Genomic DNA, 26448 nt, shown 5'->3' with positions numbered 1-26448 from the left:
TTCTCGTGACATAGCTCAATCAAACTTTATCTATTGCTGACTTTTCCCTTACTTCTAGAATTCCATTTCTACTCCTGGATCAAAGTATAAAAATACATATTAGTATGAAAAATATTCTGTGGAAAACATTAGTTTAATTTTGCTGTGAGAAGACATGTGGATCTGTATACAGGGTTACTGAAAAGTATTTGGACAGAACAATAATAACGACATAAATGATTTAGTGCACATCATGGCAGCCATCTTGAATTCCGAATATTGTATACCACACAATATTTTTAAATAGAAAGAGGTATGTGTTGAGTTTTGATTTAGAGTTTAACGTCCCGTTCAACAGCGATGTTATATGAAAATAGGTATGTGTGTCACATAAATTGATGCTAGAATCTTCGTACAAACTACATTCATCGTCCGTTTCAAAAGCATCGGAGTCTACATTATTTATTATTTCCATAATTTCTCCGGACGAAAATACGCCACTATCATAAGAACCACGACTTGTCGCGGTGGTATTCATTAGGGATGGCCTTTTTAAAAAATCTGTTTTTCGATTTTCGGAAATTTCATTTCTCGTTTTTTCGTTTTTCGGAAATTTTTTCGTCTTTCATTTTTCGAAAAAAATTGTTTTCCGTTTTTTCGAAAGATTTTTCGTTTTTCGAAAAAAATAGTTTTTCGTTTTTTCGAAAAGATCTTTTTTCGAAAAATTCGTTTTCCCTTTTTTGATGATTTTTCGTTTCTCGAAAAGTTTTCGGAATTCGTGGAATGATAATGTGGGAGGAAATGGGAGTACCCCGGGAAAATACACGGACACGATGTTGTCTGCCACGAACTTACTTGGTCTGGGATCAAATGCACAAGAGGTAAGCGTTCTAACACTGAGCTACCGTGCTCCTTGGATTTGGATCTAATGAAAGGTTGAATTGATTTTGAGTTTAACGTCCCGTTCAGCAGCGAGGCTATATGAGACGTGGACCTACTGGTTAACGTGGACGTTCACCTCTGGTGCTTGGGGTCCCGGGTTCGATCCTAGCCCCCGCCAAGTGAACTTTGTGGTGGACAAACACCGTGCTCGTGGGTTTTCTCGGGGTTCTCCCGTTTTCTCCCACTTTCTTCATTCCACCATTTTCATTCATCTCTCATCATCACCGTCTCCTTTAGCCTAACCGGCATAACCGTGGGACGTAAAACTCAAAGATTTCATTTCATTTCATTGATTAACGTGGAATCCGAACCACATGAGCTCCCGCCGGGAATCGAACGCGGGTCTAACACGCCAAAGGCGCGTACGCTAACCGCTAAGCCACGGAGGAGCTCGATCTAATGAAAGGATAGTGTGTAGTGCTACTATTGACGAAACTCATCCAATCACGACCAAAATTAGTATGGTTATGGACTGCAATGTATTTAGTACACATGTTAAATATTATGGTGTTTGGGACTTTGGTTTGTGTTTGGATCAAATTTGTGTTTTAAGTTAGTGATATCAAGAAATTTCACTAAGTCGCATTTGATTAAACTCAAATGATCTTGACTAAAGTTGGTAGGATCGTAAATATTGACAAGCTTGGTATGCATGGAAGCTCATATAAAATATTATGATGTGCAGACTTTTTGTTCCTGAGTTATTAGCTATCAATGTTAGGTTTGGAATCAGTGAAATCAAGAAATTTCATTAAAGCGCGAAAGATGGAACTCATCCAATTTTTACCAAACTTGGTAAGGTGGTAGATCTTGACGAGCTTAGTAACTATAAAGGTAACCAAGAAAGATCTGTCGCTTTTTCACCCAACACCTTCAAACATCGATATTTAACCTAAGACATACCTGGAAGATCAAAAATAGTCTCCTTCTGCCAACGTTTTGGAAGGCCATGTATTCCATCGCGGTAGAACTTGGTGGGCCGTGAATCGAAAAAGGTATCAAGTGCATTTTGCACGTCTACTAGGGATTTCAACTGGTGTCCTCTAAGCTGATTGTCCAAGGAATGGAACAGGTGGTAATCGGACGGTGCAATGTCCGGGGAGTATGGCGGATGCAATAGTGTTTCCCATCCAAAGTGTAGAATGGTGTCCCGGGTTATCCTAACTACGTGGGGCTTAGCTTTGTCCTGTAAGAGGAGGACCCCTTTGCGATTCAGAAGTGCTGGCTCCAGAGTCTTGAGTTTTTTGTTGTTTTTTTTTAACACGGCTCAACTGCTGACAGTACAGAGTTGCATTGATGCTCTGACTAGCCTGTAGCAGTATTTTTTCTCAAAATACTGTTCAGAAAATTTGGACTTGAACTTAGTTAAATGAATAAATTTCACTAAAACGCGTTAATCTCATCCGATATTGGCCAAAGTTGATATGGCCATAGACTTTAACAAGTCTAGTACGTGTGCGAGCTCAGCATGAAATATTGTGATCCACAGACCCTTGGTTCTCGGTTCTTGAGGGATATAAATTAGAAATAATAATTCACAAAGGTAAACAGTCTAAAATTTATATTTTACAGAATATTAAAAAATAATTATTTACTAGTGATTATTAATGTGTTATCGGCAATATGGCATTACTGCTGAATCACCGGATCAATTTGAAAATCGAAAAACTGGAAAAAAATATACTGCATTCGGTTATATTTGGTTGCATTACATTAAGTTACGTTAGATTATGTTATTAGGTGCGCAGTTTTACTATACGGATCCATAGTATAAGTAGGAGTAACAGTAGTAGTAGGAGGAGGAGTAGGAGTAGGGGTAGTGATAGTAGTAGGAACGGATTAGAAGCCCCACAGGGGTTTGTTGGTTTCTGTTCTCGACAGGAAATGGGCAAATTAAAGATTTGCTCAAATTTATCTATACATTTTACAATCTATGGATCCGTATAGTAAAACAAGTGTACCTCTCCGCGAAATAGTCCATCCGTCTCCACATAGAGTGCCGCTTACAACATCAAGAACAACCATCAAATACAATCACTATCTGAGCTTTTACTATTCCCCTTACCTGACTTTCAATCACTCTTCCTCATAAACTTAAATAAATTCTCCAATTGACCCGGTAAATTTCCTAAAATTAGTCTGGCGATATAGCAATTAGCCCGACATTATATTTTATAATGTAAAAAAAGACTAATAAATTACCAAATAGAAGGATGCTGTATAAACTGATCGTGATAGTATCAGGCAACTCTGTAATAAATTGACTTTTAACAATTGATTTTAACAAAATATGAAACATGAAGTGATTATATGTACTGATACTAAAGACTTCTCACTAAGATCCCCCATTCATTTATCTTATTTTCTATAACTAATTAAGTCAGTATCAAAAACAATTTGATTGCTTTCAAAAATAGGCAATTTAATACTAACAAAATACTATTGAATGGTTTATTTGTTCTAAAGATGTTTTATATACGGTAAGACAAAGAACTAAGTATCTGACTATAATAATCTTATCAAACGAGAATTCAAATTTTAAATAGGTGGGTCTTCGTTTTCGTATTAGTTTTTACTGCTACTAACTTCAGTAGAAGAATACTACTAAGATGAAATATTTTTTATTTGGTTGTTTGTTGAAGTTCAGCGTCCCTTTTCAGAATCGAGCAAGACTATACAAGACGTGGACCTACATTATAAAGTGGAATCCGAACCACCATAACACGTTCAATGTTTTCCCACTCGGGACCCTGTGCATCAAAGGAATACGCGCTAGCCACTAGACCAGTTGCAGGGCTTGAAATCTTTTCTTGGAATTATAAAATTATATATTGAAAAGAAACGTTTGTCGCTTCCTAGTACTTCTCTCGTTCTATGAGAAAGAAAGATTGTAACCAGAGATATAGTAAGTATTTATCACTTTCGGTTGCATTAAACTTAGAGATGGAAACTACCATTGTGGCACAGAATCCATATCAAAAACTGCTTCCGGTTATCGCCTTTTCTTTACTATGAAATCGGAAATGGTAGTTTCTCAATATTTCCGGTTTACATAGAGGGATAGCGATCGATATGACAATCTTCGAATCCTGGATTCATATATATAAACATATCTCATTATCTCTTATTAGTTTTGATCTATGGTGATCACTATTGAAATTAGAAGTGGTAGTAAATTTCTACCACAGGATAAAACTTGGACATAGTCTATTGCGAAGGTACTGAATTCATGCTTCTCGCTTGCTCTATGGTGATCAATACTGAAACCGGGAGTTGTGATCAGGGGCGGATCCAGGACGGACTTCTGAGGGGGGAGTTGTAATACTGCTACTTAGAGCTATTTTTACGAGCTCCAACTCTAGGATGGGTTTTATTTATATATAAAATAGGAGTGTTCTCTTCTGGGGGGCGATCGACCCCTGGATCCCCCTGATTGTGATACATTTTTTCCTGTTTTTGTAGAGAAACAAATGAGTTTCGTTTCACAGTGTAAAACTGAGGCAGACTTGCAATCCATGCGAATTGAATATTCAAAACTTCAGTACAACAAGTAGCACAACTAAAACTCTTGGTTGGAATAGATTAATAAAATCAAAGATAGAATCTGTTCCTCGGATACTGAATCCATATCAAAAAGCCATTATTAGCTATCACTTATGGTTTTTGTTCTATGGCGATAAAGATTGAAAGCAGGAATGGCTAATTTGAACCACTTCCGGCTTGAATAGAGGGTTAAGGGAGGAGACGGAATCTATTTTTAGGACGCTGAATCGATTTCAGAAAACTTCTTGATATCTTTTATAGTTATTGTTCTATGCATATAAGTATTAGAACCGAAAGCAATAGTAAATATCAAGCATTTCCGTTTCAGAAGAGTGGTGCAGGTTATGAAGATATGTTCTCTTAAAACCCTGAATTGATTCCAGAAAATTGCTTGTCGCTATCTATTACAATTTTGTTTTATCGCGACAAGTGTTAACACCGGAAATGGTTAATTTGAACACTTTCGGTTCAAATAAAGTGTTAACGAAGAAGGTGGAATCTATTCTTGGGATGCTGGATTAATTTTAAAAAATGCATCTCGATATCTCTGACCGATTTTGCTCTTTGGAAATTAGTATTACCTATAAAATCAAAAATAGTAATAACCTTCAACCATTTCTGCCTTTGTGGAGTGTTTTGGATTGTAATTGTATTTCCTCTTGAGAACCTGAATCGATTGTAGATGAACCACTTGTCGCTATCTATTACCAATTTTGTTCTGTGGCGATTAATGTTGAAACTTGTAATCGCTAATTTGAACCACTTCTGGTGTGAATAGAGATCAAGGGAGAAGGTAGAGCCTATTCTTAGAACGCTTAGTCGATCGCAAAAAACCGCATCACTATTTCTTCAATCTTTTGCTTTATAAAAATCCGTATTGAATCCCTATTGAATATACTAGTAAATTCAGCCACTTTCAATTTCGATAGTATTGTGCGTTGAGATGATATATAGCTTATATACTCTTGAGACGCTGTATAGATTTAAAAAAAAAAACACTTGTGGCTATCTATTACTATTTTTGTTCTATATCGATCAATGTTAAACCGAAAATGATTATTTTAAACAACTTCCGATCTGAATAGAAGATTAATGGAAAAGATACAGCTATTTCTAGGTAGTTGAATCGATTGCCAAAATCTACATCTCGATATCTCGTAATTCAGTATTAAAACCGGAAATAATAGTAAATATAAACAATTTCTGGTTTTGATTAAATGTTGTGGATAGTTGTATGTTGTCTAAGACGCTAAATTGTTTGCAACAAATCGCTTCTCGCTATCTATTACGATTTTCGTTCTATAGCGATACAAATTGAAACCAAAAACGGTGTTAGAACCACTTACGGTTTTAAATGGAGGGTTAATTTAGGAGATCGAACCTATTTTAGGGGCTCTAAATCGACCGCAAGAAACGACTTCTCAATATTTGTTACTGTTTTGCTCTGACACCTCTCGACAGACAGACGGACAAAGCCATTCTCAAGACTTTCGACACTTATGCATAGCTTAAGCTGCAAGTGTAATAAGGGCGAACATTGAATATATTCTTGGGACACTGAATTGGTTCTGGAAAATCGCGTCTTTCTATATGTTACCGTTTGTGTTCTGTGTTGATCAACAATGTAGCAGAAAGCGATAGATCTCTACCACTTCTGGATTATTAAATAAAGTCAAATGCATTAGATGAATCTATTCGTGTTGCAAACTTACATGTATGCTTCTCGCTATTTCTTGCCGCTCTTGCTCTGATACCAGCTGACAGACGAACGGATGGATAGGCAGACAGATGAACATAGCCCTTCTATAAGACTTCCTATACGTATGCATAGTATACTATAGTTTGGAAGTACTAACAAATGAAATAAACTCAGTTTGTTTTACAAAAATTATCCGTTTTCCGTTTCTCGGTAGTTTTCGTTTTCCGGTTTTCGGAAAAATTTCGTTTTCGTTTTTTCGAAAAAAAATCGTTTTTAGTTTCTCGAAAAAAATTTCGTATTTTCGAAAAAATTTTCGTTTTTGAAAAATTCATTTTTCGAAAAAGTATTTTTCGAAAAAATGTGGCCATCCCTAGTATTCATAGCCGAAAGCTCAACTAAAAAGAGGAAGTGAAAGTGCTAAGCAAGCTACAAGAAGGAACAACGCTTCCACTGGCTAATAGAAAAAGGAAAGCAAAAGTAGCTATAGGTTTTTGCCTTTTGAGTACTCATATCTTTTTGGGAATATATACTTGACACAGCATGACTTTTAAATGTACGCCAGACGTGATCTGTACACATGAAGGTGAAAAATATTCGTGAAAAGTAAACAGATGAGACTAGTTATATGCTTCTGTTTTCTAACAGTCAACTTCGTGTTCAACTGCAGGAACTGACCTTGATACTACCTGACTCAACACCTTGTAACAAGAGGGCAACTATAGTTACCCATAGGTCTCTTGCAGCTACACTTCGAGCTGTGTGTTCTGCGTGTCTCTCTCTCTCTCTGCCCCTGGCTGTGTTTGCTTTTCATGCTTTGGGGGAAGGGGTAAGACACCCTTGCACACGTTCGAACATAAAATGATCGAAAGACGACCTAGGCCTATGTTAATGTAGAGTTCATAGTTTCAAACAGTGGCGTATACTGGTTTGAAGGCATGGGCTACCACTGACCTTGCATATTATTATTAATAAAAATGGTAATAATAATAAAAGTAATATAATAATAATAATAATAATAATAATAATAATAATAATAATCACAATATGCATAACAATGAACAAAAAGTGATTGATGTGTTTTGTTTAGTGATGAGCAAATGCAAGGTCTTGGTCTGAGCTCCTCCGTGGCTAAGCGGTTAGCGTACGCGCCTTTGGCGTGGGAGACTCTGGTTCGATTCCCGGTGGGAGCTCATGTGGTTCGGATTCCACGTTAATCAGTAGGTCCACGTCTCATATAGCCTCGCTGCTGAAAGGGACGCTAAACTAAAATCAACTCAACTCAACGCAAGGTCTTGGTCTTGGTCTTGCACATCGAGCCTTGGTCTTGGTCTTGCACATCGAGTCTTGGTCTTGGTCTTGCACTGGAACCCTTGGTCTTGGTCTTGGTCTTGGTCTTGCATGCAAGAGTCTTGCAAGTCTTGCATTTAAGAAATCTCAAGCTTTTCATAGGTAAATTTTACTATGGATATAAGGGATAATAAACTCTACAAAGCACCAGTAGTAACGGAAATACAATGTATGTTTCTAAATGTAATATAATTTAACGTCGTGTAAGTATGATAGCGTACAACATAGGTTATGACCTTTATTTTTTTTAATGGGTGCCCATGCTTTACTACTTATAAGATATGCCTAAACCACAGGGTTTCGTAATCTGTTTATATATATATATTTTTTAACAGATCCAACATTCCACTGGTTCCCAAACTGAGGAGGCTACCCCTGTTTCGCATGAAAGAAAATCAGACGGCACAGATTATTGAAATACCATGAATTGCAAAATTATTTTTACACTCTAAAGGAGTCAGATTTTTCTTTCCAACCACGATTAGCTAATTCTTGTATTAAACAAACTTCCAATTAAATATTGAATTTTTGTTTTACTGATTCCAATATGTACTCTATGGGGCAGAGACATTCACATTACGCAAAAGCGATGAAAAAATTGCAGACTTTCGAAACATGGGCATGGAGAAAAAAGAAGAGAATTAGCCGTGTTGAACGAAAACGAATGTGTAAGAAATATTAGCAGTAAGAGAAAAAAAGAAGAATTTTAGATATTGTTAAGAGGGGGAAAGGGAACTGTTTAGTATATTGGCTGACGAGGAACTGTATTACAAGGGACGTGCTAGAGAGTATTGTGGAACGAAAAAGAGGGAGGGAGCGAAGCAGACCAGTTGAAGGAAGGTATTGAAACAGAAAATTGCCACGTCAAGACGAAGAGACCAGCTGAGGACCACCGAACGTCAAACCTTGTCTGTTGAAGCAAATAACTTGCCAATAATAGCAGAATAGCTATTATGATGATGATATGTTTAGCAATATTGACAAAAAAAAAAAAAAAAAGAGGGAAAGATAATTAAAATAATAATTATTATAATCAAACCTCTTAATATTTTAGAATAATTTGAGGGAAAACTGAAAACGACTCAACTGTTTATGTCTTTTGTGTAGACTCAATTTATATAAATACTGTTGACCTGTATTAGAAATACAAAATAAGGGCATCAAACTCCAAGTTATTTGAAGTCTCACTTGTGAATATGGATTACTAGCATCAAGTATCTACTTTGTTGGGTTAAACTAAAATAATAATAATTATATATATATATATATATATATATATATATATATATATATATTTCGTTAGTCAATCACTTTTTTACTATTAGTAAAGCGCTCTCTAATATCGGTCATCTTCGATTATTTTTATGTTTCCCTCTCTTCCTCCTCCCCAAGTTGCCGGGCTGAATTTGGATTTAAACGACATCACAAGTGTCACTGTTCGTGTCAGAGACCACGAAACTATGGATTCGGCACTAATATTTGGTCATTTTTAATCATTATTATGCATCTCCCTCTTACCCAAACTACGAGGCTGAATTTGGTCGTAAATGGTATAGGAAGTCTCAGTATTCAACTCAGCGACCTCGAAAACTATGGATTCGACACTAATATTCGCCATTTTCGATCATTCTTATATATCTCCCCTCCCCTCCGCCAAGCTACGGGGCTGAATTTTGATTTAAACAGCACCGGAAGTATCATTGTTTACCTTAGCGGTCCCCAAAACTATAGATTCCATTTCAATGTCGGTCATTTTCCATCATTTTTAAATATCTTTCCTCTCCCTCTCCCCTAAACTTCAAGATCAAAGTAATATGATAGAAACCATCTCAGGCCCGATCCTCATCTATCTTAAAATAAGATCGAGTTCGGTAAGGTGGTTCAAGAGTTATTAAGTTTTATATATATATATATATATATATATATATATATATATATATATACCCTTTCGCTCTTCTCCCCCTAGGTTCTACCACCAAAGTGAACTGAGATATAACATTCCAGGCTTGAACCTCATCTATGTTAAAAATTTGATCGAGATTACTCGTTTGGTTGAAGTTGTTAAGTTTTATATATTATTATATAACTCCCCCTTCTCCCCTCTCCTAAGCTTACCGTCAAAGTGAAATGACGAAAACACTCCCAGGCTCAAACTCCATCTACAAACTCCATCTATGTTGAAAATTTGATCGAGATCGGTTGGGTGGTTCAAGAGATTAGGATTCACAAAAATAGTCACTTTCAATTTTATAACATAGATTTATTGTTGTAGGATAATGTTATATCGCTCAATCCTCGATGTGTCGTATACCTAAGGATGCTAAAAGTTATATTGATAAACAATTATTCAACGTATAGGCATCCGGCCATGAAATCAAACTTGCGGTCACATGTATTAAGTTTTTTCAATGTCATGAAAATGTTATTTCGATATTAATTTTATGAGCACACATTAAAAATTCCCAACGGATGCTTGAGTCTGGGAGCCAAGGCCATACCCATGTAGTCGACACCTATGGTGTACGGTATTACCAATGTTCAATACTACATTTCACTTTAGTTTTGAAAAAAAAACACCACTAATATGTTTTAAAACGAAACGAAATATCTAGTTTAACGTCCCACGTTTATGCATCGGGGCTAAGGGAGACGGTATTCATGAGAAATGAATGAAATAGTGGATTGAAGAAAGTAGGAGGGAACATCAAAACACCGAGAAATAGAGACCTGCACGGGCCGAAGTTTTCGGCCCGAGCCCAATCCAGCCCGAATGTACGTAGGCGCGGCCCAGCCCGGACCCGAAACTTTTTGGAGATTTTCGGCCCAAGCCCGGCCCGGCCCTATAAGTTTTTAAAATTCTTGGCCCAAGCCCGGCCTGGGCCCGATAAATTTTCGAAGTTTCATTTTATAACATTTTTCACGGGCACACTTCTTCAACGTTTGCCTTTATTCTAATTATCGTTTAACGAATGTCAATAATTATTAACCCTCGAGTAGTCGAGCCGCGGTCAAAAGCACCACAGGGAAATTATTTTCGATCATGTGTCCATTCTGTTTGTCCGACAGACTTCTCCGTCTAGTTAATCTTGCCCCTCACCTTCCCAAACATTCCTGCTCAATCACTCCGTTATCCGTTGTTTAGTTTAAGTACTAGTGATTGTTTAGTGATTCTGCGGTGCTTTCCACCGCGCGCGACTAACCGTGTAATGTTTTTTCTCAGTGTTTCGCTCTGCACGTGACCTTTGCTTTGGAGATGTTTTAAGCTTTATAAACATAAATATTATTTTAATGGACGGAAGAGAGGTCGACAGAGTTAACAAACTGATACCAAGTATGAAAAAAGAGAAAATTAGAACTGAACAGCCTAAAACAACGGAGGGAAATGTTAGGGATTCACTATTTGGATAAATCAGCCGACATGATCTCGTGGAAGCTTTGTCTGAGGAAGATCATAACAAATATTTATATATATATGAGTGAACACGAAAGGTCAAGTGAGGAGTCTGCGAGCGAATCTGAAGACCTTAAACACAGAAATGACCAGCGATTCCCCGAATGTAGTCAGAGCAAGAGGGGACGAAATAAGCGACGACGAAGTGTAGAACAGTGTAAATTTGAAGATAACCTAAAATAATTCAATGTAGTGCTGTATAGGTGAAGTTTCAAAATAACAGGACCTTAAAATAATTCAATGTAAATTTGATTTGATTTCAATTTAGCGCCCTTTTCAGCATCAAGGCTATGTAAGACGTGGACCTACTGCTTAACGAAGGATCCGAACCACATGAGGTCCCACCGAGAATCGAGCCGGCAGTCCCACGCCAAAGGTGTGTATGCTAACCGCTTAGCTACGACTGAGCTCTTATTCTATGTAAAATGCGCTGTGAAGCTTTGTTTTATTGTTATGTTTATATAGTATATTTTTAACTAATTTACTATTGCATTTCTAATTTTAGACGAACCAAAGTTGACAAAAACAAAAGATCATCATCAGGTTTAGAATTTTCAATAAAACCAGTGCGTAGCTATCTATCTAAAGAAATATGTAACGACAAAAACATTTTATTCCAAATGAGAAATAAAAAAATAGCATGTCTAGTTGTAAGTTTCTCTAATAATTATTACTGTAAAACTTATTATAATAATAAAAATGTTATTCCCTCTTAATCAGAAAATATACAAAATTACGTTTCTAATACAAGAAAACTGTTTAAAACGATTTTTGCAACACATTATTTTCGTTCGGTCCATTTGACCGCGCGCGACTACTCGCGTTACTTTTTCAGCGCGACTTCTCGAGGGTAGGGCCGGGCTTCGGGTCTCGGGCAAGGCCCGGCCCATGCAGGTCTCTACCGAGAAAACCCACGCACACGGTGTTTGCCCACTAAAAAGTTTCCATGGCGCATGCTAGAATCCAACCAGGGACCCGTATAACCACATGTGACTGCTCTACCACCGAAACGGTACTTGTGCAAGACTCTTGCGCAAGAGTCTTGGTCTTGGTCTTGGTCTTGCAGGTGTGGTCTTGGTCTTGCACCCCTTGGTCTTGGTCTTGGTCTTGCATCGGGATTCCTGGTCTTGGTCTTGCATGCAAGACTCTTGCAAAAACTGCAAGACCAAGACTCTTGCGCTCATCACTAGTTTTGTTTGATCTTTTGTTTTGAGACCGTTAATGTTTTCCACCGTAAATGAAATTCCATCATACATTTGTGCAGTTAACTTCTTGTGGATTGCGTTCGTAAAATGTTAATTTTTACCAATGTCACTTCCCTCAAGAGTCGCCTCTGTTACTGACGTTGGTTGTCATTCCGTACCAGTATACACCAAAATTCTGCAGACATCATTATAATTGTTATGTTTATTATCGCTATCTAAATCTCAAATTTTTGCGTTGTGTTAACAAACGATTCTCAGGCCCTTTTGTTGTGGAGACATTCCGACCCGGGCCCTTTTGATGAGGGGCGTTTTGATTCGGGCCTTCTGTCTCGGGCCCGTTTGTTGAGGAAATATTTCGACCCGGGCCCTTTCGACGCGGGCCCGTTTGACTCCGGCTTTATTTGACCCGGGTCCATTTGACGCAGGGCCTTTTGACTCGGGTCCCTTTGTCGTGGAACACTTTTGACTGGGGTTCTTTTTATGAGGGGCGTTTTGAGTCGGCCCCTTTTGACTCCAGCCCTTTAAACCAGCACCCTTTTGACACACGGCCGTTTGACTCGGGCACTTTAGTAGGGGACCCCTTTGGACTCGGCTCCTTTTTATGAGGGGCATTATGATTCGGGCCCTTTTGTTGTGGAGATCTTTTGAACAGGTCCCTTTTGATGTGGGGCCGATTTCACTCGGGCCCTTTTGTAGCGGGGCCCATTTCGACGCAGGCGTGTTTAATGCAGGTCCTTTTGACTCGGGTCTTTTGTCGTGAGACTCTTTTGACTATGGCCCTTTTGATTTGGGCCTTCTGGCTCGGGCCCTTTTGTTGAGGATACCTTTCGACCCGGGCCCTTTAGACGCGGGGCCGTTTGACTCCGGCTTTATTTGACCCGGGTCCGTTTGACGCAGGGTCTTTTGACTCAGGTAACTTTGTCGTGGAACCCTTTTGACCCGGGCTCTTTTTATGAGGTGCATTTTGATTTGGCCCCTTTTGACTAGGGCCTTTTTAATCCGCGACCTTTTGACTTACGGCCGTTTGACTCGGGCCCTTTCGTAGCGGGGCCCCTTTTGACTCTGCTCCTTTTTATGACGGGCGTTTTGATTCGGGCCCTTTTGACTCGGGACTTATGTTGTGGAGACCTGTTGACCCGGGCCCTTTTGATGTGGGTTCGTTTTCACACGGACCCTTTGTGGCAGAGCCCCTTTTGACCCGGGCTCATTTGACACAGGGCCTTTGACTCGGATCCTTTTCTAGTGGGCTCCTTTTGACTATGGCTCTTTTTATGAAAGGCGTTTTGATTCGGCCACTTTTGACTCGGTCCCTTTTGACGCAGGGTCGTTTGACTCTGGCTCTTTTATAGCGGAGTCCCTTTTGACTCGGGCTTTTTTATGAGGGTCGTTTTGATTCGGGGCCTTTTGACTCGGGCCCTTTTGTTGCGGAGACCTTTCGACCCGGGTCCTTTTTATGAGGGTCGTTTTGATTCGGGCCCTTTTGATCCGAGCCCGTTTGACGCAGGGTCTTTTGACTCGAGCCTTGTTGTTGCGGAGATCTTTTGACTCGGGCCCTTTTGTAGCGAGGGGGCCATCTCGATCCGGGCCCATTTGACGCAGGGCCCTTTTGACTCGGGTCTTTCTGTCTTTGCCCTTTTGTTTGGCCCTTCTGACATGGAACCATATATATAACGCAGCAGCTGAAATACCTGTGGCAGAGGGCCTGGGGGAGTATGAGTAAATCGATGATCGATCGATCCAGGGCACAGTAAAATTAGTTACACCACTGTTCATATCTATTTCTTTCTATTCTCTCGACATCATGTCTGGAGATGAATGTTCTGACTAATAAGCTACAGTGGCGAAAGACGATATACGCTATCAATGATAAATGTTATGACTGTTAATATATATAGGGAATAAAACGAAACATTCTATATCGGACTTCCCCTCCACCCGTTGAAAAAAATCCTGCGGGCGTTAGTGATTATGATGTTGCTTAGTTACTGTATTATATTGTTCTATACACGGAATAAATACTTATGTGTTTTATATAATAATGAGAACCTTATTTACATTTATTACGGCCCTTGCTTTACGAGAAACATTTTCACGTTCAGCGTAATCAGTTTCCATTCTAAAATAATTACAGTGAGGCGAATGAAATAATTCATGCACAGATTTAGGATTTAGAATAATGTTTTGCGAACATGTAGTAAATCCCTGAAGATTAAAAAGCGCTAGTAGCAGTAATTAGCTTAGTCGTTTCCTATAGTCCCTTAGTGAATTACATAAATCTTACAGATGTTGTATCTCTTTCTTTCTCCTCTCTATACATCATGTCTTTAGATTAATGTATGGACAAATAGGCTACAGAGGCAATTTTAAAAAGTAAGATGATCTACGCTATCAGTGACAGATGTTGTGGTGTTTAACTTAACATATAAGGCAATAATACGAATCTTTTCAGAGATGACAGTGCACTGATGCTTCAAATCTGTGTCTTTACTCCCTATACCTACTTTATTTTCCTAGTCAAAATAAAAACTCTTCAAAATTAATCACAAATTCTTATGCAACCATCCCTTCTTTAATGTACTGCGCTGTCACATACCCGTCACGGCGATGTAAAGGCACTTTTGGCGACGAGGATACATGGCATTCACATATTGTATGGCATTTCGACTTCACATATGAAATGGTACATGGCATTTCGATTTCACATATTGTTGTTAGTTTCATTGTTGGAGGCCACCATTGTTAAATAAAAAAAAAATCAACTTTATCTTCCATACTTGGTACCAGAAACTGACAACGCTTGGCGTAACTATTTACGTGTTTGAAATATCTACGCATCGGTAAATGTTATTGTTCGGAAAATGGAATAGTGAAAATAAATAAATAAACATCTTTCATTCAGAACTTTGTTCCACCTGCTTTGTAACCAGTGTGAATTAGTTGTGTGCCGCCAGATTTTCTTTTGTCTCAGGTGGAGCGGGATGGCCCCCTACAGCGTTCCTAGAATTTCACTCTAAAAGCCCCTCACAGTAGACACAGCACATTTAAACTCTGTTGAGATTCTGTGTAAGTTTGTCGGCTATACATACAAATTGAGAAGATAAACATGTTTTAGAGAATGAGAAGTTCTCGAAATAAATTTGCAAGCTGAATATTTTTTTCGCGACATAAGTGAAGAGTAATTGTATACCCTTGAATAGTACCCTGGAGAGTAAGAAAGCTCTAAGCAAAATAATCATTGAATAAATAGCAATGTAATCACAGTAATGTATATATGGCATGTTGTACTTCTACCAGATTGTCAGAGCACTAATTCTCCCATTTTTTGATGTGAGCGATCTCGCTATCGAATCTCCGGAACAACATGAAAAAAAAACAAAAAAAAAACGAAGTATTATAATAATATTCTTGAGAGGAGATCTTCGCAGCAACCACATGATAAAGGCATGGAAACATGTTTGATTTTATTTTGACCACCACATCCGTGGGAAGAAAATGAATGAACTTTATAGAAGCGTCAAAATATCACCGTACAGACTAGTGCTGTCGAAATCGGTTTTTGAAAAAACCGAAAACCGGTTTTTGAAAAAAGTGAAATTTCATAAAACCGAAATGTCGGTTTTGAAAACCGCATTTGCGGTTTCGGTTTTGAAAACCGCATTTGCGGTTTCGGTTTCGAAAACCGCTTTTGCGGTTTCGGTTTTGAAAACCGCATTTGCGGTTTTCGGTTTTCAGAAAATCGGTTTTCTGAAAAACCGAAAACCGCAAATGTCACAAAAATTCTACAGCACTAATATCAAGTAACGACGAGAAAACAGCAAAGAATCTTTCCCCACACCGGCTCTCAGTTGCCAGATGGAGGGAAATTTCCCTCGGCGGCTTAGGAAAAAATGATCAAAATTTGCAGAAGGAAAAGAAGGTATTTTTTCTTAAAATGTCCTAAAGTGTAGGGAAATTCTATACTTTTACAATTGGCAGAATAAAAAAAAAAAAAAAGTTGCAATTTCTCAAAGAGGCACGGCTATCGTTATTGGGAAGTAAAAAGATACAGAATAAAATATGATCGGTGTTTCCGTCTAGTATAAACTATTGCAGGTGTCTGGGACTTGCGATAAGAAGCCAGTCGACACATGCAAAACCACAACATTCACATTTATCGGAGTGGCAACAAATCAACAATAAAATTGTGTATTGCGATAGAGATTTTCTTTCTTTCTTTTCTCTTTCTTTATATTAAGAAAGGGAGGTGGTGCCTTTTTGTTAACAAAAGAAAGAGTGGCAGTACTATTTTTAAAAATATGGGGAAAGAGTAATAATAATATAAAAGATGTCAGTCTAAGTGGATGATATTTCAAATTGAATTTCATGAGTTGCATGTGTAGTGATCTTAAATAGGGATATACCTTATTTTTATTGAGTGTTGGCTTATTACCCTATTTTAGCGGGTACCACCCGATTTTCAGGTTATATATTCGTCCCCCGCTTAAACATATCTTAATCAAGAAAAACCACCCGCTTTTTAGGATTGGAGAAAAATCTAAGAGGACTTAGTTGATAAAGTGTTGGTATGGTATATTCAACGTAAACCGCTACACCTTTGACAATCTCAATCGCGATTGAGTTAAATTTGGACTCGCGCTCAGCCTCAGGCTCTGGGCTATCTGAGCAGTGCGCGTGTGCAGAATCTTTTGCTAATAAGAGATCTGCTCCAATGCACAATGGTTTTCTTTGTATAGTTCATGTGTTTTCTATGTATGTATTGGAGGTTCTATACGAATGAATATTCGTTTGTAGATGTTGTAACAAACATACTTGAATTAAATGTACACTCTGGAAAACTGTTTCGTTTGAAAAATAGGATGCAGGGAAGCAAATTGGACCTCCCCTGATTTTTATATATTTTGTAAACTAGATCACGAGGAACACGAATCTGAAGGCGTTTTGACATTCCGACCTCCGGAACTCGAGATATTAAAACTTAAAGTTTAATATAGACGCTATATGAAAAAAACACAATATTCTCTATACGAAACATATTATGTCCTGTGAGATATATAAAGGTAACCAAGAAAGTTCTGTCGCTTTTTGTGGAGTTCTGTGTAAAATTGACCCTCATACCGTGAGTTTAATGCGAATGGAGATAAGGCGAAGGTCAGTTGTTGGTGTGGGTATATCCGACATTCTACCTGGTTGTGGAAGTTCAGTTACAACGTAAACGTATGTAAGGACGGAGTGAATATGGAACCTCCACAGAGCCTCATAGGGGCGTGTATGCTGTACGAGTTCCAACTTGGATCAAACGCCACTGTAGCGGGGCGGAAGATACCTCAGGCCTTTGGTGAGGGTGTCGTGATTACGCAGACAGTGCAAGGGTGGTTTAGCAAGTTTAAGAACGGTGACGAAATACTCACGAAAGAAGCACCACACGTGCCGGAAGACCAACACATGTACAAAATGAGGATCTTCAGGTAGCAATTGAGCCGAACAGACATGTGAGGAACTGGTGCTAACATTCAATGTTAGTCGAGAAAACATTCGCCAGCACCTCCATCAATTTGGGAAGCACTACAAGTTGGGTCTATGTGTCCCAGATTATTTATTTCCGGGCCAGAAGGCTACGCGTGCAGACACTTGTGATTCTTTGCTGTCTCGTCTGAGGAAGGAGCCATTTCTGGACAGGATGTTGACATGTGATGAGAACTGGGTCTTGTACGAAGCTCCACGGCGCCGTCATCATTGGTTAAAATCCCATGAACCGGTTCCAAAACAGCTGAAATCAGCAATGCAGCAGAAAGTCCTCCTGTGTGTTTGGTGGACTGCTCACGACATCGTGCATCGGGAACTGCTACCGGGCGGTCAGAGAAGAACATCAATGCAACTGTCTGTCAACAGTTGAGCCGTGTTCAAGAAAAACTCAAAACGCTGGAGCCAACACTTCTCAATCGCTAAGGGGTTCCCCCATTACGGGACAACGCTATGCCCCACATAGCTAGAATGAGCCGGAACACCATCCTACACCTTGGATGGGAAACACTATTGCATCCGCCATACTGTCCGGACATTATACCGTCCGGTTATCACCTGTTCCTTTCCTTGGACACTCACTTTAGAGGACTCCAGTTCAACTCCGTAGTAGAGGTGCTAAATGCACTTGATACCTTCTTCGCTTCACGGCAAACCAAGTTCTACCGCGAAGGAATCCATGCCCATCCCGAATGTTGGCAGAAGGTCATTGATACTGATGGGTACTATTTTTGATCTTCCAGGTACGTCTTTGGTGACATATCGATGCTCTAAGTGATAGGTCAAAAAGCGATAGAACTTTCTTCGTTACTTTTATACACATTACATAAAACTACTGTATAAGTTCTAGTATCTCGAGATCGGGAAATCGGAATATCAAAATCCGTTCAGATAATTGCTAATTTTGGTCCAGTTTACAAAATATATAAAAAAAAACAAATAGTGTCCTTTTTGCTTCCTGGTTACTTTATGTTCGAATATCTCGCGTTCCGAAATTCGGAATGTCAAAATTCCTTCAGATTCGTGTTTCTCGTAGTTTAGTTTACAAAATATATAAAAATCAGTTGGGGTCTAGTTTGCTTCCGTTTTCACTTGATGTTCGAATATCTCGAGTTCCGAAATTCGGAATGTCAAAATTCCTTCAGATACGTGTTCCTTGTGGTCTACTTTACAAAATATATAAAAATCAGGTGGGGTCCAATTTGCTTCCATGGTCAATTTATGTTCGAATATCTCGAGTTCCGACATTCGAAATGTCAAAATTCCTTCAGATTCGTGTTCCTGGTGGTCTAATTTACAACATATATGAAAATCAGGTGGGGTCCAGTTTGCTTCCCTGCAGCCGGAAAGTACATTGAAAGTGTCGTCAAAGAAATAACTAAAAAAAAAAAAAGCTAAGGATCGAACGTCAGTATTTGTCACCCTAATTTAGCTGTGACTTGTACAACCATCGAATTATCCCTTTCGCACTGTGCTGCACATATTACCATAATAGTCTTGGAGCAAATAGAAAAAGTTAAAACACACATATAAATCAATACATTTGTCTCGATCGATAGATGCTTTCACAATTGTTAAAAGGTGTAATTAAAAACAGCAAACATTGTTTCTGCTTTGAAAAGGACAATCCCTTACAAAACCGCAAACACGGTTCCGGGCGGCTTTCGCTTTCGAAAAGAGCTTTTTCGGTTTCAGTTTGGAAAACCGCATTTGCGGTTTCGTTTTGAAAACCGCTTTTGCGGTTTCGGTTTTGAAAACCGCGTTTGCGGTTTCCGTTTTGAAAACTGTTTTTGCGGTTTCGGTTTTGAAAACCGCATCTGCGGTTTCGGTTTGGAAAACCGCTTTTGCGGTTTCGGTTTTGAAAACCGCTTTTGCGGTTTTCGGTTTTCAGAAAATCGGTTTTCTCAAAAACCGAAAACCGCAAATGTCACAAAAATTCAACAGCACTAGTACAGACGCTAAGTGATGTCAACAACATTCCTAACCATAGTAGGCTCATTCAAACTGATAACACGCGAAACAACTTGTGAGCTAATGTCACTACACTTTCCTGCATTGTGAAATAGCGCGTTCTGTTCCTGACAACACGGAGGACACAGCGCTTTCTGCATCAAATGCTGTATTTCACGGTCATTTTACGCAGTGATATAGTGACTTTTGAACCGGATGGGTAGCAGAGATCGCTTCAGCGATTGCGATTTATAGAAAATCCGCATCAAAAAGCACATCGTCCGTGAATGGACTTAGAGTGTTTTGATTTGGAGCTCCTCATTTGTCGGGCCCCATATCTGTTGTTCGTTGATGGTGGGGACCGGTGATCTCCCGTTGTACCTGCTTGTACAGGCTCAGCAACAAAGATTTTTGAAAACCATTTTCTTGTAAAATTTTTATTAGGAAATTCAATATTTAATAAAAATTGAACAAGAAAATGGTTTTCAAAAGTCTATGTTTCCAATACAAATAATTCACTGAAAAATAATGACACACATAACAGCTAGTCCATTGTCAAGTTGTGTACAAGAGTTCGGATATCTAAATACGGCGTGATGGCATTGTATGGTCACAGTTCACGACAAATATATGGAATATACTACCGGTAGTCAATGTCATTTATTACCATGATACTCTGCACACGAACTATTCCAAATTTATAAAATATTATGTGAGAGTATGTTACTTACAGGCAATCCTTTAACTCCTTTTGAACCTGGAGGTCCAATTGGTCCAATGAGTCCTGGTGGTCCGGGGACTCCTCGAACTCCATCTAATCCAGGTTCACCTTTCTGACCTTTTGGAAATACACCACTGTAAGCTGGTTCACCTTTCTCTCCTTTCACACCAGGAGTACCTGGATATCCACGAGGTCCTGGTTCTCCTGGAAGGCCTGGGAATCCGGGCGGACCCTTTCAACAAGACAAAAAGTATCATGATAATGATAATTTATTATAAGAAGTATCATATATAAATGAACGTCAAGAAATCTGCTGTTTTATCATATTACGAGATACTTGACTGAACAAAATAATAGATGCTATCAAATATTTATAGCAAGGAAAATTAAAACTTTTCCTATAGAATGAGAAAAAATTCACCACTTGTGCAAGTAAAGGCCCTGTCCTCCACTCCTCTCCTTGACAAGAAAAAATGAAATGAATATTTTAATTTAACGTTTCATGATTAGGAAGACTATGATTAAGGGAGGTGAATGATGGAAGAACTGGCGGAATTAGAAAATGGTAGGGAAAGGAAAACCCCGAGAAAACTCACAGACACGACATCCTTGACAAAAAGAAAATATGTACAATTTACATTAATTTCAAGAATTCTTTTGATGCCAGTGTTTAAATTTCTGCTATGTACTTCCAACATTCACAAAAGTTTCCCGTCTAATTATAATAGTGGCTGAACATTAATTGAAAGTTGAGTACCACAGTAGTCCATGTGCCACATTCATAATTTCGAGAAAAATGGAATTTTAAAGTAGAGAAGAAAAAATAAAACCACAAATAAATAATAGCACAAATAACGATGGGCATACCTGGCGTGTTGAATTCAATAAATAAGGTGAGAAGACAGTAGATGTTCAATCATAAGAATGCTAAGGTTTACTTTTCAGATGAAAAATTACATTACCATTTCAACTCAGGCAAAAAAAATATAAAATTGTACCATCACCATCTCAGATATTGTTAAAACTTTTTTTTATAGCAACTAGACATGTTTTTAAGAGACCCATATTTTTTTTTTTTGTTTTGTCGAAAAAAAAATTTCCCGCCAAGTAATGGGCCATCAAAGACTGGGAGTACAATTTATGAATTGTAGAAGACATGGAAAATGGTCAACTTCGGAGCCTCACCATTCGCCTATGGAGACAGGTCGAGTTATAATTCTTGTTGTGGTATGTACATAGGGATATAAATAAACTATATTTTATTATAGTTTGGTTTGCGCATGCGTATCTTTTTGTACATAAATTAACAAATGAACGTCAATTTATCTGAAAAGTCGAGGTTTGCGAATTTTTTTCGAGCACTTCCGGTTCGAATTTTAAAATTCTGTTTTCGCGGTCGGTAAGACCTGGTTACCCGCTTTCCGAAAAAAAATTTGTATCGCTTCTGTGTGCAACCGTTTTGTCGCAAAAAATTCGAGAAATTGTAAAATTTTCAAAAATTGCCATTTTCTCGAAAACACCATCTTTTAAAATTCTGAAATTTTGTCAGATGGTTCAACTTTACATGTATAATAAACACACTAAATACCATTCTCGACCAATGCTTCATGAATTAACTGCAGCGTTTTAAAGTTAGCGAAGTTTCGTTAACTTTGATGCCACAGTTAGCAACACTGGGAACAATAAAAGTGCAATGATTTGATGATGTTTGTGGTTCACGTTCATTAAATGAAGAATAAAAACTTTTCTTGACTGTTTTGTTCATTATTTTGATCAAGAAGGCTCTCTGAAATAGTAAAATGAGCCTCCTCCTACTCCTCCGTTTTCTTAAACCGAAATAATCTGAGGTGGAAATTACGATTTAGAAACTCACAAATTTCAAGTTCACTTACTTAAAATGGTCTTCGGAAACAAAATTTCACTTATTTTTTATTTTTTAAAAATATTTTTTACATGGACCAATCATTTGCTTAGTTGGTGTCTTCTTCGGTAATAGCATGTAACCGTGAAGGTGCTCCAATAGGTGTTGGCTCACTCACAACTCCTCCAGGTCTGGATCTAGGGGGGAGAAACTTTTTTATTTTATATATAAATAAAACCGATCTCAGAGTTTGGAGCTCTTAAAAGTAGCTCTAAGTAGCAGTATTACCCCCCCCTTCCAGAAGTCCGTCCTGGATCCGCCCCTGCGTAGCACATTGTCGATAGTCACAAATGCTGAAGGTCTATGTGGAAGCATAAACAGCACTTCAACTTCACGTAATTCATGATTTATTCATAATATTTCTGCTACGCACCACTGGTTATCATACATATATGTATGTAACAAAAGTTCCTTTTTGCAGATTTCTTAAATCTACACTTTGAATTGCAGAAGTTCGATTTTGGGGGAAGCATGAAGTTAGTTCATGGTGACCCGTTACTGCCATAAAAACTTCGCCATTTTCCGAAAGCCAATGATGACTTCGTTGAATACCAGTTACCGGCCGCATACTTTCCGTTTTTTTTTCTTCCGGAAGTCGTCGAATTCAGTTCCAGGCAACAAAACGAGAGTAATACCCGGAGTTTGTATTTGCACTATACTCACGAATTCTTCTGCGGTTTTAGTGGGGCGCGGTGGCTCAGTGGTTTCAGTTCGGTCTGTGCAGTCGCGGTGTGCACACCGCTCGTCTGCTGTGTGCTTGTAAGCTGTGTGCAGTTGCGAACGCTTCGTTTTTGTTCCTCGTGTTTTGCACATTTGTGTGTGGTATTGGACTGTGAACGTCTTTATTACGACCCAGTGCTATGCTTTTGGTCTTTTGATAACGGTTTTGCGACATGGTTAGTTTACGAGTGAATACTATACGAATTAATTTTCGTCCTGTCAGTAATCGTCCCACGTCGATTAAGCTCCATGAGTGGATTGCTTCAACCTTCAAATTATCCCCGGACCAGGTTATTTCAATAGAAATGGACTTCAACAGGAAAATATTGTATATTAAACTCTTAAACCAGATTACTTATGAGCAAATACTACGTGATTCACAAGGTAAAGTTGTGTACAAAGATGATGACAGTGAATTTGTTCTGGACCTTGATTCTGCTAGTAATATGTCGCAATTAGTTAAACTACACGTATGTCCTAGTGAACTAGATAATGCTAAAATCATCAGTGTGCTTTCTAAGTACGGCGAGGTGCAACATATTGAAGACGAATACTATGATGCAGGTCACATTTATAAAACTCGTACTGGCAGGAAGTTGATACGCATGAACATTAAGCATTCCATACCTTCCTATGTGACAATAGCAGGTTTACGATTGTGGGTCACATATAATGGTCAAATCAAGACATGCAGTTTCTGTGATAGTCCTCTACATTTTTTCCAAGATTGTGATAAGCGTCGCTCTAGTACCCTTCCCCTATCCTCTCGTCCCGTACTCCGATCTTCCCCTTTGTCACGCCCTGCTCATGTTAATCTTCCTTCCGCAACGCCCACACCAGAATTACTTAATTTCAACACCTTCCCACTTTTGACGTCGCCTCGTGACATTCCTGCTGTCAAATCGCCCGATCCTCCCGTGCACCTTCCTTGTGATTCCATGATGCATACAGCTCCGTCGACTTCTGATACTATGGATTCTGCCAACGGCACAGTGAATATTGAAGAGGCCCCTCCCATTAGTGATGACCATATTGTTGAGCCTCCACAGGAACCTGATACAGGTTTATGTTCACTTTCTGACCAACGTGTTCTCAACAGTGATGACGTTCCTTCTGTGCACCGCCAATCTGATGTGACAACTCTCACCTCTCTGTCCCCTTCTGGTGCCCCACCTAGTGTCAACGCCCCACCTACTAGTGATAGTGTTTTGCCCAGTGATGTGGTTGTTTCTACTGCTAGTAACCTTAGTGCAAGTGACAATGTGTTTTTGTCCCAAACCCGGCGCAAGAAAAAGAAAACTGAAAGTGGCGACAGTGATTTTTCTTTGAAGTTAATAAAGTCTCAAGATAGTTATATTGTAGAGTCCGCTCGTACCCGTTCAAAGTCTCGTCCTAGGAAAGGGATTGACAGTGCATCGGATCTTTCGTAATATCCCTTCTCTCTCTAATGTCCTCTTCTTTCTCCTTTCTACAATTTTTTTTCTTTGGTGGATCCAAATGTATAGTTTTCGTATCGCCACTCTAAACTTAAACGGTTTAAGTTCCTTGGTTAAGCAACATGCTTTGAGTGATTTCATCCGTAAAGCAGAGATAGATATCCTCTTCACACAGGAAGTGGCTTTGCCTGAATTTTCCAACCTCTTTACTCACTCCTGGTGCTCTAATTTTAATCCCCAAGGCTTAGGAACTGCAATTATATATAGAAGTGATATAGACTTTCTTGAACATCCTACTCCTCTAACTGATAGACTTACTGTGGGCCAACTACGGACTATACGGTTATGTAACAGTTATGCTCCTGCTGGGAACTCTCAAACTAGAGCAAGGAACAATTTCTTCGAAACTGATCTCATGCAGGCGTTATATAATGGGTCCAACCCCTGTATCCTCGCTGGAGACTTCAATGCAGTACTTTCAGAGATAGATGCCCAGCCTCATTACCCCTTCTCACCTTCCCTACACAAAGTGATTGAAACATATGACCTCGTCGATGTGTGGCGTTTCTATTTTCCCAGCGTTCCGGGTCATACTTTTTGGACATCGCATTCATCCTCGAGACTTGATCAAATTTACGTCAGCCGCATCTTATTGCCTTACGTCAAGGACATCAAAATTGAACCTGTGATTTTTAGTGATCATTATTGTGTCGTTATGACTATCAATTTACCTGTAACAAAATTCCTTAAAAGTAATTCATTGTGGTATTTTAATACGTCGATCCTCGCTGAAGCGGACTATCAATCTGTCATCCGTGCTGAGTGGGCATCCTTAATGGAGGAGAAACGCAGCTATAAAGGTACTTTTATGAACTTTTGGGAGAAACGTGTAAAACCTGTGTTTCGTTTTGTTAGTAAACAATACAGTATTCATCGTCATCAGGCCTTCTGTGAACAGTATGCATATTATTCTAAGCTTTTACGGGACTATGTGAAGGCGCAGGCTCAAGGAGAATCTGTTCGGCCTCAAATTCATCAAATCAAGGCTTTTCTTCTCTCTATGCATCGCCGACGTATGTACGGCCATATTGTTCGTAGCAAGATTCCTTCGACTGATTCCACAGAATCTGTTAGTACTGTCCACGTACAGCGAGAACGTAGTAGAGGTAAACAACAGCTGATTTCGCATCTTAAAGACCCCGATGGACATTTATATGAGGGACCTCACGTGACTGCATATCTTATAGAACATTTTAAACATCTCTATGCCACGCCTTCTTTGTTTGTCAGTGATGATACTCTTTTTGAACACATACCAGCTACCTTAACCGATGGTGACAGGGAGCGTCTTAGCCAGCCCTTCACGGTAGACGAGGTCATGACCTCCATTAAACTTGGTAAGCGAGGCAAATCCACTGGTGTCGACTCCTTGCCCGTGGAATTCTATGTCACTTTTATTGACATCCTTGCTCCCTTTCTCACTGACCTTTTTAACGAGTATCGTGATAGTTGCATTTTAGGAACCTCCTTACGAACGGGTATCACTGTGTTGGTTCCCAAACATGCAAACGCCCATGACGTTGATGCCCTTAGACCGCTCAGCTTACTGTGTACGGACCTCAAAATTTTGACCCGTTGCCTCACTCTGCGAATGAAAACATACATTGAAGATCTCTTAAGCCCCTGTCAATATGGCCATGGACAGACTCGCCGTATGTATGAAGCGCTATCCAATCTTCGAGATTTTATAGCATATCATGAGTGTAGAACTGATCATACAGTGGCTATTCTTTCAACGGACTACTCTAAGGCTTTTGATAGAATTCAGCATCAATATTTGTTTAATGTGTTAACTCGCTTTGGCTTTGGTGACAAATTTATCTCTATGATTAAAGGTGTCTATTCTCAGAGAATCACTAAGATGAAGATTAATGGTGGCTTAAGTGTAGCGATTCCTTTTAATAACGGAATCCTTCAAGGCGATAGCATGTCCAGTATTTTATTTAGTTTATCT

General features: G+C 39.0%; 1 protein-coding gene across 1 annotated transcript in view; it reads right to left on the bottom strand.

Moving 5' to 3' along the window:
* Positions 1–26448, bottom strand: part of LOC145693356 (uncharacterized) — a 1437468-nt gene that overhangs the window by 1110596 nt on the left and 300424 nt on the right. The window contains exon 6 of the mRNA XM_081769283.1: positions 20368–20589. Coding sequence (XP_081625409.1) covers positions 20368–20589 — 222 coding nt within the window. The remainder of the gene's footprint in view (positions 1–20367; positions 20590–26448) is intronic.

This window comes from Thermobia domestica, chromosome 8, assembly GCF_964235325.1.
Source record: "Thermobia domestica chromosome 8, izTheDome1.hap1.1, whole genome shotgun sequence".
Classification (NCBI taxonomy): Eukaryota; Metazoa; Arthropoda; class Insecta; order Zygentoma; family Lepismatidae; genus Thermobia; species Thermobia domestica.
The sequence above is the reverse complement of the archived record's forward strand: the minus strand, read 5'-3'. Positions and strand labels throughout refer to the sequence as shown.